Source organism: Zootoca vivipara, chromosome 6 (genome assembly GCF_965207765.1).
Source record: "Zootoca vivipara chromosome 6, rZooViv2.hap1.1, whole genome shotgun sequence".
Classification (NCBI taxonomy): Eukaryota; Metazoa; Chordata; class Lepidosauria; order Squamata; family Lacertidae; genus Zootoca; species Zootoca vivipara.
This window is the reverse complement of record NC_142589.1, coordinates 54,295,038-54,312,471: the sequence shown is the minus strand read 5'-3', so window position 1 is coordinate 54,312,471 and position 17,434 is coordinate 54,295,038. Positions and strand designations below refer to the sequence as shown.

Below are 17,434 nucleotides of genomic sequence, written 5' to 3'. Positions count from 1 at the left end.
TCATTCTAGGAAGTTCACATGACAGAGAATGATTCTGTGTTAAATCTTTTTTATCCTGCTCTTCACCCCAAAAAGGCTCCCAGAGCAGTTAACAAATGTTAGTCCCTGCCCCCAGGCTTGCAATCTCAATACACGACTCAAAAGGAAAACGGACTGGAAAGGAGGATGGAAAAAAGTAAACTCAGGTGCTATTTATTCCTTTAACTGGCCAGCTAAAATGAAAATATTTCAAGAAGAGGAACCAAAAGTTGCTTGTCTTCCAGTAATGCTGGTTGAGGGGCTCCACAGTCTCGTCTCACTTCTACAGCCTGGTGGAATGGTTGCTGTAGATAATGGCTGAAGAAGGAGCCTGATGGAGCTAATCTTCAAGCAGAGTGGACAGAGCGGCCCTGTAGTCTCATCTCTCCCCCCCCCCCTTCTCTGCTGCTGAATGGTAGTGAGTAGCCTCTGAACATGGTATTAACATTATAAATATGGATGTGGGAAATTTGGAGACTCCCTGAGTGTAATGTCAAAATACCATTGACCTTCAGCAGCTCCTGCCAAAAAATCCTATTGAAACACTGATTACCTTGTGTTTAAGAAGGAATCTCGCTCTAGCCCAGACTGGTTGATACCAGGATGTGCATGTGGTGATGGTGTGCTTTCATTTTTCTTGCAAGGCAGCTTCACTTGCTCTATTGAGTCCTCTGAAATGGCCTCCGCGAGTACCTGAAATTTCTCTGCTTGTGATTTGGATTGCCTGGAGATCTAAGGGAGACCTTGGGGAATGGATGACACTTGGAACTAGGCATTTTGGTCCTTCCCAGCTCTATGAGTCTGTTCTGTCTCTGTTGCGTGATGTGAAAAATTGGCAACCTCTTGAGGTTTCTGTTGCAGCTTAATAGCTGGAGGTACTTAGCTGGTGGGCATTGATAGTACAGTGGTACCTCTGGATACACACACCCCTGGTTGCATATCCTTCAGGATGCAAATTCGGCAAACCCGGAAGTATTTCCCTGGGTTTTGCCGCACACGCATGCGCAGAAGCAGTCTACCGTAGCACGCGCAGAAGCAGACCCTCCGGTTGCGGAATCCTCAGCATCCGACCGGAGCTCTGGAGCAGATCTCGTCCGCAACCGGAGGTACCACTGTATTATCCCAGAATCTGCAGTGCAAGCCAGACTCTCCTATTGGTGAATGAGATGGGAAAGCTAAAAGCCAGCAGCAAAGGAAGAAAGCAAAGGGGGTAGTTCAGTGGCAGAGCACATGCTTGCATGCAGAAGATCCTAGTTTCAACCCATTGCATTTTCAGGTGGTGTAGGGAAATTTCCCTTGTTTGAAACCTGGAGAGCCGGTCACTGCTGACAACGCTGAGTTAGCTGGCCCTATATTCTGATTCTATATAAGGCAGCTTCCTATATGTCCTATATGTTCCTAAGTGGTTTGCTCTCTCTTCACTCACCTCAGTTTGAAATTGGGTAAAAGAGACATACAGACAGAGCAGACGAGTTCAGGTTCTAACAACAACAACAACAAACAAACAAACAAACAAATGAATACATATACCTTGCCCATCTGGCTGGGTTTCCCCAGCCACTCTGGGCAGCTCCAAACAGAATATTAAAAACACAACAAAACATCAAACATTAAAAACTTCCCTAAACAGGGCTGCCTTGAGATGCCTTCTAAAGGTCTGGTAATTGTTGTTCTCTTTGACCTCTAGTGGGAGGGCATTCCACAGGGTGAGCGCCACTACCAAGAAGGCCCTCTGCCTGGTATCTGCCTGGGCCAAGGCAGTTTACAGGTCAGCACCAACACTTTGAATTGTGCTCGGAAACATACTGGGAGCCAGTTGGTTGACAAAGAGAAGTCTTAACCAAGTATTTGGCTAATAAACATCCCTTTAAGTTTGGGGGGGAGGTATTGGGTTGTTTTTGTTTTTATTATGTATTTTGTGTTTTTATATTGTATTTTTATGCTGCGAAGTGCCCTGAGATCTTCAGATGGAGGGTGATATAAAATTAGATAGCTAGCCAGCCAGCCAGCCTTAGGAAACTACCAGAGCACATTTGCTGTTAGTGGTATGGCTCACATTGCCTTAGAAGAGCACCAGATGTTTGTGCGCCTGCTTGCTCCTCACACTTCCTGTATCTCTTGGTAAACATATTAACTTTTAAAAGCTATTATTTTCAAATGTTTTACAACAAACACAGGGAAAGAGTAGTAAATACGCAGTTTCTTCTAAGCACAGTTGCATAAATATTTGAAACCAGGGAATCAGAACATGCATGAAACGAAATGTGCAAGGTGCTACAATAACCAAATTGCCTGAATCATCACAAAGAAATTCTGACTCTAAAGCACTTCTAGAGGTTGGAAGGTGGGCATTGTGGTTCGGCTTTCCAGAGTGTGTGAGGGATGAGGCCAAGTGGCTTCTGTGAGAGCAGTGCTGGCTGCGTAGTCTCCTATAAGAACTACAAATTGCTGTGTGTGTATTTTTGTCTGGCAAATGGTGGTGGCACTATAGCAAAGTGAATTCAAGAAGCCAATGGCCCTAAGAATAGACACGCAGAAAGATTGTTGTGCACCTGACTCTGCTGCCTTTGAATTTGTGACATCCGGAATTGCAAGTTTGGGCACCTTGAAATGCAGGGCTGATCAAAAGATATTCAAGTTACTGCTCTGGAATGACACTCCTGATTCTATTTTGGAATGCACATGAGCTTTTCAAAGCCATGTTTTCTGTCTCAAAAGTTTTGCAGGTGGGAGGAAGAGAAATAAATAGCAAAACTCTTGCAGTGAAAAGCATGCAGTGGGGGGCAGGGTGGGAAGTTTAGATCAGACGAGCCACTGGAGTCTGAGCATGTTAAGTCAAGCTGACATACCTGGGGAGCAAGTCAGGAAGGCTGGAGCAAGGAACTCCAGAGTGGGTGGGGTTTGGGAGGTGAATCACATTTCCTGCGGGAAGGAGAAGGTGGAGTTTGGCCCTTTGTTCTAGAGCCTGGAGAGCTGGTCAAACAGGAAGAGCTGATTTCAAATTGCAGTTGTAGGGCAGGAGGAGGAGGAGGAGGGTTGATGCTGAGAGGCAGGCGGCAGCCAGAAGAAGCGCGAAATAGGTGGATGGTCAAGAAGTGCCAAGGCAGCGGCAGCTGCAACAAGGCCAGCTCCCAGGTGCTCTGCAGAGACAACAAGAACAGAGGACTTTAACTCAGATGTATTTTGATGGCCTGATCCCAAACTGCAAAGATGTGTCGGCTGGGTGAGTTGGCCCCTCTCCAAAGTCAAAGGCAAGCGGGGCAGGGCGGACCCTTGGCACTTCCCTTCCCTAGAAAGGTGTCAGTACCTTCACGCTTCCTTGCAACAGTGCCAAGTGTCCCAGGATGCAACCAAACGCAGCTTAAGAGATTTGGCTCAGCATCTTCAATGGCAGCCAACCTGGCCACCCTCTGGCTAGTGGACTACATCTCCTATTAGTGTCAGCCAGCAAGGCTGTGCTGGTCCTGGGACTGATGGGAGTTGCAGCCCAAAACATCTGGAGGGCACAAAATTGGCGAAGGCTGTTCTGTGGCATCCAAAGGGATCCTAGGGTTCAGCTCTCCCATCACAGGCCTAAACACCATGCTTGTGCAGCAGGGATAAAGGCAAAGACATGGCTATTATTTCGTTTAAATAGGGCTTTCAAGATGCAGGAGCTTTCCAGAACAGTTGACAATGTTGAGCAAATTTCAACCCATGCAAAACATTCCCAGCAACACAGGTTTGCTGCAACCCTCCAGCACCACATAATCTAGGTTTTAAGGGGGCATAGTGAGGGGTGGGAAAGGGCAACTTCTAAATAGGGTTGAGCTCCAGACCCTCATTTTACAAATAAGCGGCAGGATTGTGATCCTTGTGTATGCAATGGAACCGATTTGGATTGTGTACATGCGACAGAATGCCTCCCTGCTGTGGTGTGAATGTTTATTCAAGTTTAAATCTTGATTTACTAGTCCTAATTTTGGCACCTGACATTCCAAGGGAGTTGGAACGAGAATTAAGTTTTAGGTTGGATACATGTGTGCACATGCACACACCACCCAAACTGCATGCTGGGTATATGGTTTTATTTATTAATATAATATGGGGGGGGAATCATGTACTATATGAGGTCAAGGCATAGTGTTTGAGAAAGTGATTTGCCTAAGGCAGGCTAGTAGAATAAAAATTGATCTCCTATTTTCTTCAGCTCTTGGTGGTTTTTGTTATTTAAAAACAGCTTTCGTTGGAACCATCAGCACACATGGGACTTTACAAATTTTCACAATCCCCCCCTGCCCCAAAAGGCAGGCACCTGTCCCTAAGGTGCTTAAGTGAAATCTTGACAAGTGAAGAAAACACTTGTGCCCCCTGGGAAATCACCTGTCTACAAAGATGATTTCCAGAACATATTCTTGAGAAGTACCTGCCCCCACCGGTTACCACATTGACCTGCAAGAGCAGAAACAAGAGTCTAAACCACTAGCATGCTGAATGTCCTTTGCAATCTTACCTTCTCCCTCCTCCCACCCCAAAACCCTACTTGTATGTAGCCTGTAGACTTTGGGATGTTCTGGCAGGAAGATGACCTTGATTGCTGTTTGCTGTTTAACGAGTGGTTAATCTTTAAAGACACAGACTTGTTTTCCAAAGGAAATGCCACCTTGCCGGGACTTCCTTATGGCGCTTGAGTCAACATGCCTGAATGTTCTCCATAAACCCTTAATCCAATGGTGTGAAGTTTTCCCTCTGAAAAGGTGTCTCTGTCTCCCCACCTCCTCTCTCTGTCTCTCTGCCTTGATCTGTGGAAGGTGGCTCTGCATCTTTCTGTTCTGCAACACAGCTGAGGTTCCTTCCCTTCGGCCATTTCTGGAAGAGAAGTGTTGATTCTGAGGCCTGGAATGCCTGACAAGTCCGGAGGTCTAGAAGTTGTACCTTTCGTCAGGACTCCCAGCTGCCATCTGACACAGCCCAGCCCAATGGTTTTTCAACCTTAGATTCCCAGATACTGTTCAACGCCAACTTGTATCATCCCATTGGCTTCAGGGACTGGGGCTGATGGGAGTCCACAACAGCGCCTGGGTAGCCAAGATTGAACAACATTGGCCTAGCTTACAGTTACGCCTCTGAGAGACCTTCCCTGTGCCCCAGTCCAAAGAGCAATAAAGTATGCACACAGTGCAAATATTGTATAGGTACAGATAAGCACCACAGGGGAATATTGAGAATGATTCCAAACTTGTTCCTGCATCTGAGTTAGGTTAACTTGCCTTCCTAACCATTGACTCTTGCAACTGTTAACCTATTGTGCTGCTCCCTCCCTCCCCATATCCAGTATTTTTCATTAAGCAAAATGTATATCATTCTGTATATTGGGCACTACACCAGCAATCTGGCAAGATAAATGGTTGCTGTTAATGGGCAAAGATGCACTGGGGCTGGAAATAGAAAAGGTGTAATTTTCCAGTACAATTTGTATATCTTTGCATATGGTAGTGCATTGTGTATCTTGATTTATAGTCTCATTTCTATCCTGTCTTTCTCCAAACATACAATGAAAGTACAAAGTCACCATAAGAAAGCAAATGGTGTGATAAATCAGCAAAAAGTGGGTCCCCTAAAACCTGTTCTATAGTCTTACAGGATTTTTTTTAAAAAAACTGTTTTGCCAGAAGCTTCCACCTGCCTGGCTGAGGCTTCTGGGGGAGTTAGCATGGTGTCACCATAGAGTCGGTCCAAGATGTAGCCATTCAATAGCCTCCTGCATCAGACCTTTGGGCCACGTAGCCCAGGGCTAGGGAATCTGTGGCTCTACCGAAGTTGTTGGACTACAACTCCCATCATCCCTGGCCATGCTGATAGGAGTTGGAATCTAATATTATCTGCAGGACCCCAGGCTCACCAGTAGGAATAGATTTATAGAGTTGGAAGGGATTTTGAAGCTCATCTACCGTAGCAATGTGGGAATGTTTTGCCCAATGTGGGGCTTGAACCCATGACCCTGAGATTAAGAGTTTTAAGCTTTACCAATTGAGCTATAAGAACATAACACAGGGACCTAGTACTGACTCAGGCTCTTGGTCCATCTTGCTCAGTTCTGTCTACATTGACTAGCAGCAGCTCTTGGGACTGTCGGTCAGAGCAAGCAAGATCCTTCCCTGGAATACTTTAAAAGGAGATGGTTTACCCTCCAATTATCCTGTTTTCATCTTGATTTTCAGGAGATATTGTATGTGTCTGTGGTAACTCCAGCTGAAACACAGCATAGGCTTTGTAAATCAGGAGCCTACCAAATCTGCAATGTTTTAGCTCTTTATTTAAAGTATTTATTTATATTCCACCCCCCCCCTTAGGGCTTAGACCTCCCAAGGTGATGTGCAACTAAAGGAGATACAATTAAAATGCTTTGGAAAGGGGTTAGAAACATAGGAATCAGAATCACTGGCATTAAAATGTTGTCAAACAAAGGCAGGATGGAACAAAATGGACCTCATGGCTTGTTTTGAATGTGTGGGTTGAAAGGGCCTTTCATAGCTTCTGCCCTTGTTTCTGCCACACTAGTAAAAGTATTTTTACTCATTTTCCTGTCACACTCAGCATGTGCCTTATCCTCACCCCCCAAAAAAACTTTCTCTGCCAGTGCCTTTCTTCCCTTGATCTTCTATATGTGTTTATTCCTCCGATAACAGCTTTTCCCTCTTACCTCTTTTCTTTCTATTTCCATTCTCTCTATTTCTATCTATTTCCTCCTCGCCCACTATATTGCTGCCCAGCAACTGTGTTTCTCAGATGAGGCACCACTGAGAGTGCCATTTGCCCCAGAGTTGCATTTAGCCTGTACTAGAAACAGGCCTTTAGTGTCTGAGTTCCAGCTCTCTGGAATAAATGGCCAGCTGAAATCCGGCAGCCGCCTGGTGTGTTGATGTTTAGGCACCTACTGAATACCTTGTTATTTAGGAAGGCTTTTCCCCAACCATTTATGGATTATCATTTTTATATTGAATAAAATTGTTTTGCTGGTTGTTGAATTGTTTTTGTTGCTTCTGAAGCTTGTGTTTTCTTCTGCTTTTGTCCTGGACCCCACTTTGTTGGCTTTAAGCTGTGAAGTGCTCTATAAAGTTGTATGATAATAGCATTTTCAATCTTAAGCTTTTATCTCACTTTCTAGTTTCCTTCAGCACCCCTGACCCTTTCAAAGGAAGGAGACCTTCCTTTCTTCTTCCCCTTTGAACTTCTCTGTCTCCCAGGGGCCGCCTTTACACAGCAGGAGAGGCTGCCTTTGGTCCAATCCAGCCCAAAGGCTCTAGCAGGGCAGGCAAGTGAGGAGGTCCTGCACAGGCTGTGGCACTGAGACCCACTTGAAAGTGGCCCGAGGCCCACAGTTTGAGGAATCCTGAGCCCTGTGCATTGAACATGTGGTGTGTGGTTTGCCTCGTCGCCATGAAGAAAAATCTGCTTGCCTGCACATCTTGTTCCCACCAAAGGCAGATCAGAATCTAGACTAGGGTGACCCACTATTGCCCACCAGTCCATGGCACTGGGTTGCTGGGCTGTACCACTCACGTACAAGAGGGAAGGGAAATTCCATTCTAGGGATTCTTAGGGAAGGATCAACATAAAACTGCCATGTTATATCAACTCACGTGATGCTTTTATACAAATCTGTGGCACAGCCACACTTGGCGTCCTCCATTTATATACAGTAGTTCTGTGACCTTTCAAAAGGGATACTGTAGAATTGGGGAAGGGGCAGAAAAGGGCAATAAAGGCAGCCATCAAGCAGCTGAAAGAAATTCCCCTCCCTATGTGGGAAGATTATGATGATAGGGACCTGAACTTTCTAAACTAAGGTTTAGAGCAGGGGTCGGCAAACTAAGGCCTGAGGGCCGGATGCGGTCCCCCAGGCTCATAAATCCGGCCCGTGCCACGAAGCCAGAACCTACTGCGAAGCCGAGACTCCCGGCGATGGTGATGGGAGGAAGAGGACGAGTGGCGGTGGCTCTGCCAATCAAACGCCGCACCTGGTTTGGTTGGCAGAGCCGCTGCTGCTCGGTCTCTTCCTCCTGTCGCCATTGCTGCCACCACCCTGGTGCTCCTGCGGGCCAGAGACCGGAATGGATGAGCTCGCTCTGCCTACCCACTTCACGAGAAGCAGCAGCAGTGGCGGTGGTGGCGGCAGCCCCTGGGGAGGTAAGTACAACGCCTTCTTTCTCTAGGCGGGGAGGAAGCCTGTTCCGCGCCACCACTGCCAGCCCTTCGGTGAATGAGGCAAGCGGCAAACCGAGAAGGTGGCTGGTGTGTGTGTGTATGTGTGGAGGAGGACTACTTGCCCCCCTGTCACTGTGCATAGGAATTTGGTTTTTTAAATATATACATATATAGTCTGGCCCTCCACAAGCTCTGAGGGACAGTGGACCGGCCCCCTGCGTAAAAAGTTTGCTGACCCCTGGTTTAGAGAACGGGTAAGTACTGGCGTGGGGAGGGAGACATGATGCCTGGCATGGAAAGGGGGAGGTTTTTTAAATTTCTAACTAGCTTGCTTTTATTGTGCTCCCAATGGGAGGAAGGGCAGGGCAATAAGGGTGAAATAAATAATAATTTTCCTCTGGCTTTGTTTTACTTTGCAACATTCCATGCTCTGGGTCTAGGTGAAACAGTGGCTTGTGAGCCAGACTCAGTCCTGGAAGAAAGACCTCGCCTTCCTCTCTTTCAGGTCACCTTGATTCCAGCAGCACCCAGAAGCTCTTGATGAAAACAGGACTCATCCTGATAGTCATTGGCCACCTAAACTTCATCACCAGCGCTCTGGTCCATGGGACGGTGCTGCGGCACATTGCCAACCCGCATGACACCATTTCCCTGCAGTACGCCATCTCCAACATTGTGACCGTGATCTCTGCCATCTTGGTACGCCTTTTCTTGCAGGGTCTTTGCTGGAGGAGGGAAGACTGATGCGCCTTCTCAGAGAGGGTGCCCTTGAAGTTCTAGGAAATGAACTAAATGTGCTCCAGTTTGGGATATGGTTGGCAGAGAGCAATTAAAAGTTGTTGTAGTAGTATCTTGCAGTGTAGTCCGCCCCCAATGGTGTAGCTGAGTCAACCAACCCCTTTCCTGGCTTCCATACAAGTAAATGGTTGCTATTCACTCTTATGGTGGGGGAAATGATGTGCTTTTAGGGTAGTGAACCTGTGTTCTGTTTGAGGTTGGGGGCTTCTGGTTTACCGTGGGAATGGGCAGAGCCAAAATTGGGGGAGCACTCTTTTTTGCCCTCTTCTTTAGTCCCCCACGTGCAAATAGATGGTGCAAAGTTCTCAAATGTGTTTTATTTGCACATATGGCCCCTTGAAAGCACCATTTGGATTTTGGGAATTTGGTTTCCCACACGTACAGCCCAGCTTGTAACCTTGTAAAACTCTTTACGGTGTGTTATTTCCTGTCATCTGTCACCCCTTTGCAGACAATCTCCTGTGGAATAGCAGCAATTGTACTCTCCAGATATGTATCCGGGAAATCACTGGTAAGAAACCCCTCTCTTGGAGCAGAATCATCTCCCTTAAGAGGCAGGTCATGTTTCCAAGTGGAGGAGCCCTTCAAGGCTCTTAGTTACACCCAGCTGTTTATCGAAGCCTTGACCTTCAGGCAGGGGACCCTCTTTTTCATGAGACCCACCCCCAGCTAGGTACTCTCCTATCTTAAGTTACTGTCAGCTCAGCTGCCTGCCCCACCCAGGATATGAGATGATGGCATGGAAAGTTTGATAGCTTCAGAAGTTGTAAAATATCCCTGCTGGCTGCAGCTCAAGAAACAGTGGGGGGAGGAAAGAGCCCCACCCAAGAACGATTGGTTTCCACATTGCTACCTTGCAATCTCTTTGACTCCTTCCTGGGGATGCTCCGGGGGGGGGGGCAGACCCACTTTCTGGGATAGTGGCTGTGCCAATTTCTGTGTGGGAATCCTTGGCTTGGGGAGGGGACGGGCATAGAAGCCAGGCTGCAGGTTTTGAGGTGTGCCGTGTTTAATGCCTGGCATCTCAACTTGGCTTTGAGAGAGTGGTGATTAAGCTGTCCACAAATTTTTAGAAATATATAAATGAATGAATGGAGCCCAAACACAACAGTGAAACAAATACTTTGCATGTTCCTGGGAGTTTTTGGGTGTCCAAGAAACCTGAGCTTTGTGCTCAGCTCCCAGATGATTCACCCCAACCTCAGAGTGTCCTTCCCCATGGTCACTTTGGGTAGGATTCGGACCCCTTGCTCCCTGTTGCAGCAAGCCATGTGTGCCTGGCCTTTTGGACTAGCAGACCCACCACTGTGTTCTCTCCATTGCAGAGATGGGCCGTTTTCTCCCTCAGCGTCAGCAGTGCCCTCCTCTCGCTGTTCTGCTCAGTGGGGCTGGCTGTCGCTATCATCTTCACATTCCTCAACAACGGGCGATCCCTCCTGGCTCGTTGCACCTTTGCCAACGTGGAGATCATCCAGATTGCGCACGAGTGCCCTTTCGACCCCACCCGGGTCTACGTAAGTCTGCCAAGTGGGCTCCTGCCATGAGGGACCTCTTGGAAGAGGCAATGGGAGAGGTGCTAAGATGGAGGGGGTGGGGTTATAAAAGGCTTCTAGTGTAGGGTTAGGGTTCTAGCATGGTTTAGTTCCTAACCTCTGGGGGCCCTTTAACACTGTTCCTTTTTCCTGCTGAGGATCCTCTGCAGTTTGCAGAAGTCTCTAGAGTCCATGCACCCTCATTCAGCTAATGCAAGACCTTAGCTGGGTCATCTCTTGCATTCCCTTGTCGCCCCACCTGGGATTGTGATATGCTCTGGCCCTGGATTGCATGGGTTGATTACAAATGGCCTTCTTGGTTCTATGAGGCATTGAGTTTTGACTCCAAAAATGTGAAGCCCACACCCCCCCCCCGGTCCACTTTCCTCCCTTCCCACAGAGCTCTGCTTTGGTCCTTTGGGGCATCTCCTTCTTCCTGGATGCCGTGGAGATCATCTTCAGCATTCGATGCTTCCTGATCACCCTTGCACTCCTGAATCTGAGGCTGTGTCGCAGGCGGACGCGCAAGAAGAAGGTACAAATCTCCTTGCACCACCCTCCTAATTCAGGTTCTTGTCTCCTTTTATCATGTGCTTTGCAGAAGGGTTTGGTGTGCCATTCCTCTACTCTACCACCACTCCCAAATTCTGATACTGTAGCTCCTTGCACCTCCAGAAGTTTCTGGATTACAACCCCCAATTGTTGGCTAAGATGGGCTGATGACAGTCCAGTAGCATCTGGAGGGCCAGAGGTGCCCCACCTGTGTAATAAAACAAATAAACTGGAGGCAGGATCTAAGATCTGAGACCAAGGGAGGCAGGTGAAGATAACATTGGGGACTGCTCTAGCCAGACTGTCCCCTTCCCCACCCAACTTTACATGTAATATCATTTGTTTTAACCCTTTTAACCTCCTAGGGTGCCTTGGCAGAAAGGCAGTATAATAGATGCAATGAATAAGTGAATAAATGCCACAATGCAGGGAACATCTGTGGCCCTTCAGGGTTTGCTGGGCCCCACCAATTCTAACCCTAACCCACTGGCCTCGTTGGCTGGTGGGAGTCTACCAGCCCCTCTGGTTATGTCAGTTGCCTGCTTCCATTCTTCACATTGGCCTTTGCCAGCTTGGATGCCTTCCAGATGTTTTGGACTACAGCTCCCCATCAGTCCCAGTGACGGTGGCTGTGCTGGCTAAGGCTGATGATAAGCTGCTATCCAGAATATCTAGAGGGCACCAAATTAATGGTGGCAGCTTCAGATGGTAGGTGAATGGTCTGCAGCAGAGCCTTTTCTCTGCAAACTAAAAGCAATTATGCAGGGCAGCCGAGGCTCTTAATACTGGCCTTCTCCTCTGATGCAGCTGGGACCCTGAAACTCCTGGATCCAATTACGCCTGTCAGAATCTTGTCAAATATTCAAATTCAAGCCCTCTGGGGCCTTTGAACCACCTCTGAATAATTTGGCCAGTGTCAAAGAATTAGCAATTTGCAACTCATTGGTAAATTTGCATCTTGTTAATTCTGGCCTTACCTAATTTGCAATATACCTGCCAATAACAGAACCTTTCTATCATTTGTGCACCAGTGTGTCTGTGTGCCAGCTCCATATACACCACCCGGACAGTGACACTGTGACCTGATTTGGCACATAAGAGCCTGGCTGCTGGATCTGGCCAAAGGGGGGCCATCCTGCCTCTTCTGGGGAGCCCACAAAGCAGCGCCTGACTGCTGTGATTCCCAGCAACCGATATAGCACAACTGCATCTTATGCACATTTAAATTGCATTCTTTCAACCGCACATGGTTGAAGGACGGCTGGCTGAAGTCCCACAAGTGAAATGCAAGAATGGCAGAGTGTTTTTAAGCTTTCTGTCTTGCTGGGGGGGCACACAAGGCCCTCTTGGTGGGCCTTTTTGGGGATGCTCTTGCAGTGCTGTCCCAAGTTCCTGCAAGATCTTGCAGAAGTATCCCTATCATGCTGGAGCTGGTGTTCTGAGTGAGTCTTGCCCTGCAATCAAGGCAAAGGGCTTAAAAGCTCTTTTTGCATGGGGAAACTGAGGCCGAAAAAGTAGCACCTTCAACTGAGCCCAGCAGAGTTGTTTAAATACGAGACAGCGGCACATCACAGACATCTGTGGTGACCTAGCTGCCATATTTACTCTGATGAATGCCAATGGGATCTGTTCCAAACTCTCATTAAAGTTTTAATCAAAGGAATGTGGTCCAATGATCTAGACGTCTGTTATCTACAAACTGCCCCCCCCCACCCGTGAACAACTGGTAACTGTCATGACAAGTGAGCTTCCTGATCTGGTGAACTCCTCCTGCCCCCTTGCCCAGTTTGCCATGTGATGACTGTTCCCTCATGTGAGAAGCTTGAGTATTTACCCCCTTGGTGAGCTATTGTTTTCCATGAGATTTCCCTTGTGTGGTTATAAAAACAGCAACACGTTAATTCTGAGAAACAGCAATGAAGTGGTTTTGCCACACTTGGACTGTTGTTAATTCCGGCCTCTTTGATTTATAGGTCTCCTTGCAGATTGTCATACCCGAGACCAGAGAAAGCTGCGAGGGCCACAATCTCCTGAGGTTGGACTGCATGGAGACGGCGCGGCTCTAGAGGCCACTTGCCGCCCAGATTGCGGCTGCTCTTGTGGAAGCACCTCCACTCTTGCAGTGTCATCTTCCTCTGCTTCACAGTCCAGCCTCACTCCAGTCTGCATGGACGTGGCCCCTCGTGCTTCCTCTCTGCAGTGGGCGAGGCCCAAATCTTAGCAACTGGGCTCCAGAAGCGGGAGAACAGTGGCCTCCCTCGAGGCACAAACCTTTTACTGCTCTGATTAGCACTCTGGTTGCTTTGTGCTGAAAAATCGACCCCAAGCGCTCCTCTCCTCCGGAATGAAGGGAGCTGCGTGGCTCCCGTGAGCATCTGAAATGACTCTGCGGGCCATTGCACTGAGACAAAAAAATACCTTTTATTTTTGAAGCTATTAAAAACAAACAATGCCTGTGGTTCCCTTCCCCCTCCCGCTTCCTGCATGCACTCCTGTGATGGATGGATGAAGGACTGGTGCTTCCATTTCTGCAATGGGGTGGAGCTGGATTCTTCTCCGGAGCGGAGGGGTGGCAATACTCTCAGCCGTTTCTGAGGTAGAAAAGGGGACTGGAGCTCTGTCGTGAGCAAACAGCCCTCTTTGAAGAAGGAGGGTGGTGGGTGGGATGGCATTGATCAACAAATGCTTCCTTGGACTAATCGGGGGACAAATTTTGACAGGGGAGACTCTGATTCTTGGAAGCTATTTTGCATTAATTTAGAAGGCAATGAAAACAGATCTATGGAAGACGCCCTTTTCCTTCTAAAAAGGCATGGTAGCATTTGTTTGTGAAATTGTAAATTAAACTGACACTGCCTTCAGTATGTTAGAAGGGCCATCTGCATTGAAGATTGGGAAATTTAAATTTAATGCATTAATTTAACCACTGACAGGTTAAGAAACAGCTAATTAATCGGCTAAACAACTTGTACATCAGTCTCTGCCAACCTTGTGCCCTCTATGTTTTGGATTATGACTTCCATCAGCCTCAGCATCATATGGTTGCATGAGGCTGGAGCTGATGGGAGTTGTAGTCCAAAACATCTGGAGTGCACCAGGTTGGCAGAGGCCATGGCAAATGGTCCCAAACCTTACCACCTTCTGCCCCACTGGCCATTTTCTCTTGCCTCACAGCTCCTTCTGCTTCCTCTCCAGCCTTGGGGTCAATTACAAAGGGCACCATCTCTCAGGGCCCCTCTGAATGCCAACCCCCAATTTTAGCTTCCTGCTATTCATCCACGCAGAACAGCATAAAACATTCCATCACATCTTGGATATTAGTGCTGGACAGCAAGCTTGTGATGATGACCTCCATTTCTGAAACAGTTGTGTGGGCTGTACCATCCACTGTACTTGATGCCTTTACATTTCCTCACCCAGTTAATCCTGCTTGCCACGCATGCAGGGACACAGTCTCCCCAACCTACTGCTAAAGTTCTAAGCCCATGTCCACTGAGCCCCCCCCCCACCAATTGCAAATACTCACTGAAATAGCAGGGCAGGGAAGAATGGACTTCAGTGCACATGTGGTGGGTGGAGTGAGTCTAAAGCTGTTGTCTGGGCATGCTCTATGCTTCTAGAGATGAATGGGTTAACAAAAAGGCATTCCAGAGCTGGAAGACCATTGGGGTGAGTAGTGTGTGGGGAGCAGACTGATTCATTAGTGCAACAGTTCTCCTGGGTAGGCTGGGGTTCATCTGGGCACGCCATACCTGTTGCCTGAGCCCCTCCCCACGGTGTCTCCAGCCACACCCTGAGAACCCCAGCCTTCATTTAAAGTGGACTTTCAGCTCTTGGTAATGGTTGCTCCCTGCTTGCCCTCCCCAAGAGCAGAAATAAAAGCCGAACTCCATAGAAGCAGAAATGTGGGTGGGTGTTCACTAGGCCACATGTATGCAAAGGAACAGCTTTTGATTGCCTGGTTCCAGATTTGCCATTTATTTCTTTGCAAAGCACACACCCATGGGTTGTGTGGCCAAGCCCTGCATGGTTCTTGGCTGGGAAGTGAGGCAGCCAGATCTGGCCAGCCTGCACAGGCAGTAGCCCAGCTGCCTGCTTCTGATCTCTCACCCACAATGCAGCAACAGGAACTGCCTCACTGAAGTTCAATGTGGGGCCTGGCGCCCCCACATGGTGAAACATGCAACATGGGCGACACGTCTGTTTTTTGAGGCCTCAGTACTGTACTCTTATTAGTGCCAGCTGAATCCGAGCCATCTATGTGTATCAAATTGTACAGTTGGAAGGGACCCTTGAGGACCATCTAGTCCAACCCCCTGCAATGTAGGAATATGCAGCTGTCCCAAACAGGGATCGAACCTGCAACCTTGGCATTATCAGCACCAGCCTCTTAACCAACTGAGCATATTAATACTGGGTCAAATCTCACACCCATTCGTTGGTCTTAACTGAGTCATTGCTCTCTCACAGCCTTCAATCTGTAAAACAGGGAATGAGAAGATTGGCCTACCTTACAAGGATGGTGGTGAAGGATTAACTGGTTATGCTCAAGAGGAAATTGAAGACTTTTTATCTGCCCAGGCCATTGGACGGGGGTAGACATTGGTAGACACTGGAGTTGTATGACTGTGGGGTATTATTAATTATTATTATTATTATTCACTGGAGATTGTTGTGTTTTTATGTTGATAACTGCCTGTCTTGGACATCTTTCAGAGAGGGAGTTGGGATATAAATAAAACTGATAAATAAATTACAGACATGCGAAAGTGCTGAAGGGATGTGAATGCCTAACCTTGGCTGTTGAGGGGTTGGCTTCTGTAGCTGTTCCTCTATGGGCAGTCTTGAGACCCAGATGAGTCCCTTGCAGCTTTTCAGGGTCCGATGAAGGGACCCTCTCCCCAACTGCACCAGGTACTCTAAGCTGTGCCCCCCTGAGACAGCAAATGTCGGAAGGCTTAAGGAAGGTGGCTTGGGCTATTCCTTTCAGTGGCACTTGGAACAGAGGTCAGGGATGATGCTCTGCCCTTCCTGAAACAAACGCACAAGGAAGGTGTGGGTTACGAATGAACCAACTATATAAATTGCCCTACATGCTGTCAATGTCTGATTCCTTCTCAGGTTCTTTATATGTTGATCTGCGGGCACCTGAAGGCCATCGAGGCCCAGCACCTTTCAGTGAGACAGGATTGGTTTGCGTTCAAGCACCCTTGAAAAGTGTGAGACTGCTCCATGTGAATCGGACAACAACCAGGGTTTGCATGTAGTGTAGGCGAAAAAATACTAGCTCTATACTGGAAAGAGGTGCTCCTAAATGATGCGACCGTGTATATTTGTGCTTACATTACATTGGCCTGTGCCAACCTGGCGCCTGCCAGATTTATTGGGTGACAACGCCCAAGAGCTCCAGCCAACAACTGCTGGCTGGGGCTGATGGGAATTGTAGTCCAATACATCTGGTGGGCACCAGGTTGACAACGGCGGTTTTATACGTAATATATTCTCCTAGCCAGGGTCGAGAAGCCAACAGCTACACAGAGTACTGAGCAAATGACCAGTGCTAGTCCTGCTCATTGTCCCATCGTATCTTTTAACAACCCCCCCCCCATCTCCTTCTTCCTTCTGAGATTTCATTCAGTTTCCCAAGAGTCTCCCTTGGCAGCCCCAAATCCTAGAGGGCTTGCCTTACAGAAAGAGACAGTGCAAGGTTCTCAGGAGGCTGAACTGGACCCCAGGCAGCATATTCTGCTCCTGTAATTAAGGACGTACACACACGCACACACACACATGCAGTCACAGTTATAGTGCATCACAAGCAGCAGTCAGGTGTGGAAAACAGTTTGCAAAACCCAAATGCCAACACCTCAGGAAATGAGCTGGACTGTGTGCTCCACCTTCTTGCTGCCACTGTCCCGACCACGCAGGAGCCCCCCACCCCCACATCAGTGTCACATTCACACACAACTACAGTGTTCAGGAGAGGGGGAGAGAGGAAACCTGTGAGTCAGAAGACAGAAATACGTCGGCAGTGCCGTTTGCCTCCTTGGGGACATGTCCGTTACCCCAAGGGGAGAACTGGGAAGCTGGTCACCTCCTTGGGGGAGGGGAGAGACCGTGAGCCAAGTGAGGTGGTGGTGGTGGTGCCGCCTCCGCTTCCGAAAGCCGCCTTGTCCTGCCGCCTGCTGCTGCCGCTGCACAGGGAAGACAGGGCGGGGGGCGCTCAGAACTGGGAGGCGCTGCTGGGGTCACACTGCAGCAGCCTCACAATGGAAGGATCACTCTTGGCGCCCTTGATGAACTCTTCCAGGGACAGTTTGCCTGGGGAGGAGAGACAGGGGAGAGCAGAA

At 48.2% G+C, this 17,434-nt stretch overlaps 2 protein-coding genes across 4 annotated transcripts in view; one reads left to right on the top strand and one right to left on the bottom strand.

The window, feature by feature from the left end:
- The first annotated feature begins 2,966 nt into the window (after positions 1-2,966).
- On the top strand, positions 2,967-15,845 carry TMEM54 (transmembrane protein 54). 2 transcript variants are annotated; one of them, XM_035119532.3, is made up of 6 exons: positions 2,967-3,241; positions 8,711-8,904; positions 9,455-9,514; positions 10,329-10,517; positions 10,936-11,070; positions 13,061-15,845. In XM_035119532.3, exons 1-6 carry the CDS (start codon positions 3,229-3,231, stop codon positions 13,151-13,153), a joined length of 684 nt encoding a protein of 227 aa, XP_034975423.2. In that variant the 5' UTR covers positions 2,967-3,228; the 3' UTR covers positions 13,154-15,845. The 2 variants fall into 2 exon arrangements, with proteins under 2 accessions (XP_034975423.2, XP_088528322.1); XM_088672196.1 differs by having other exon boundaries at positions 3,023-3,241; positions 10,936-11,104.
- HPCA (hippocalcin) overlaps positions 15,307-17,434 on the bottom strand; it is a 27,270-nt gene continuing 25,142 nt past the window's right edge. For both annotated transcript variants that reach the window (XM_035119533.3, XM_088672198.1), the window contains one exon: positions 15,307-17,405. In XM_035119533.3, the coding sequence (XP_034975424.1) occupies positions 17,308-17,405 (98 nt within the window). In that variant the 3' untranslated portion in view covers positions 15,307-17,307. The remainder of the gene's footprint in view (positions 17,406-17,434) is intronic.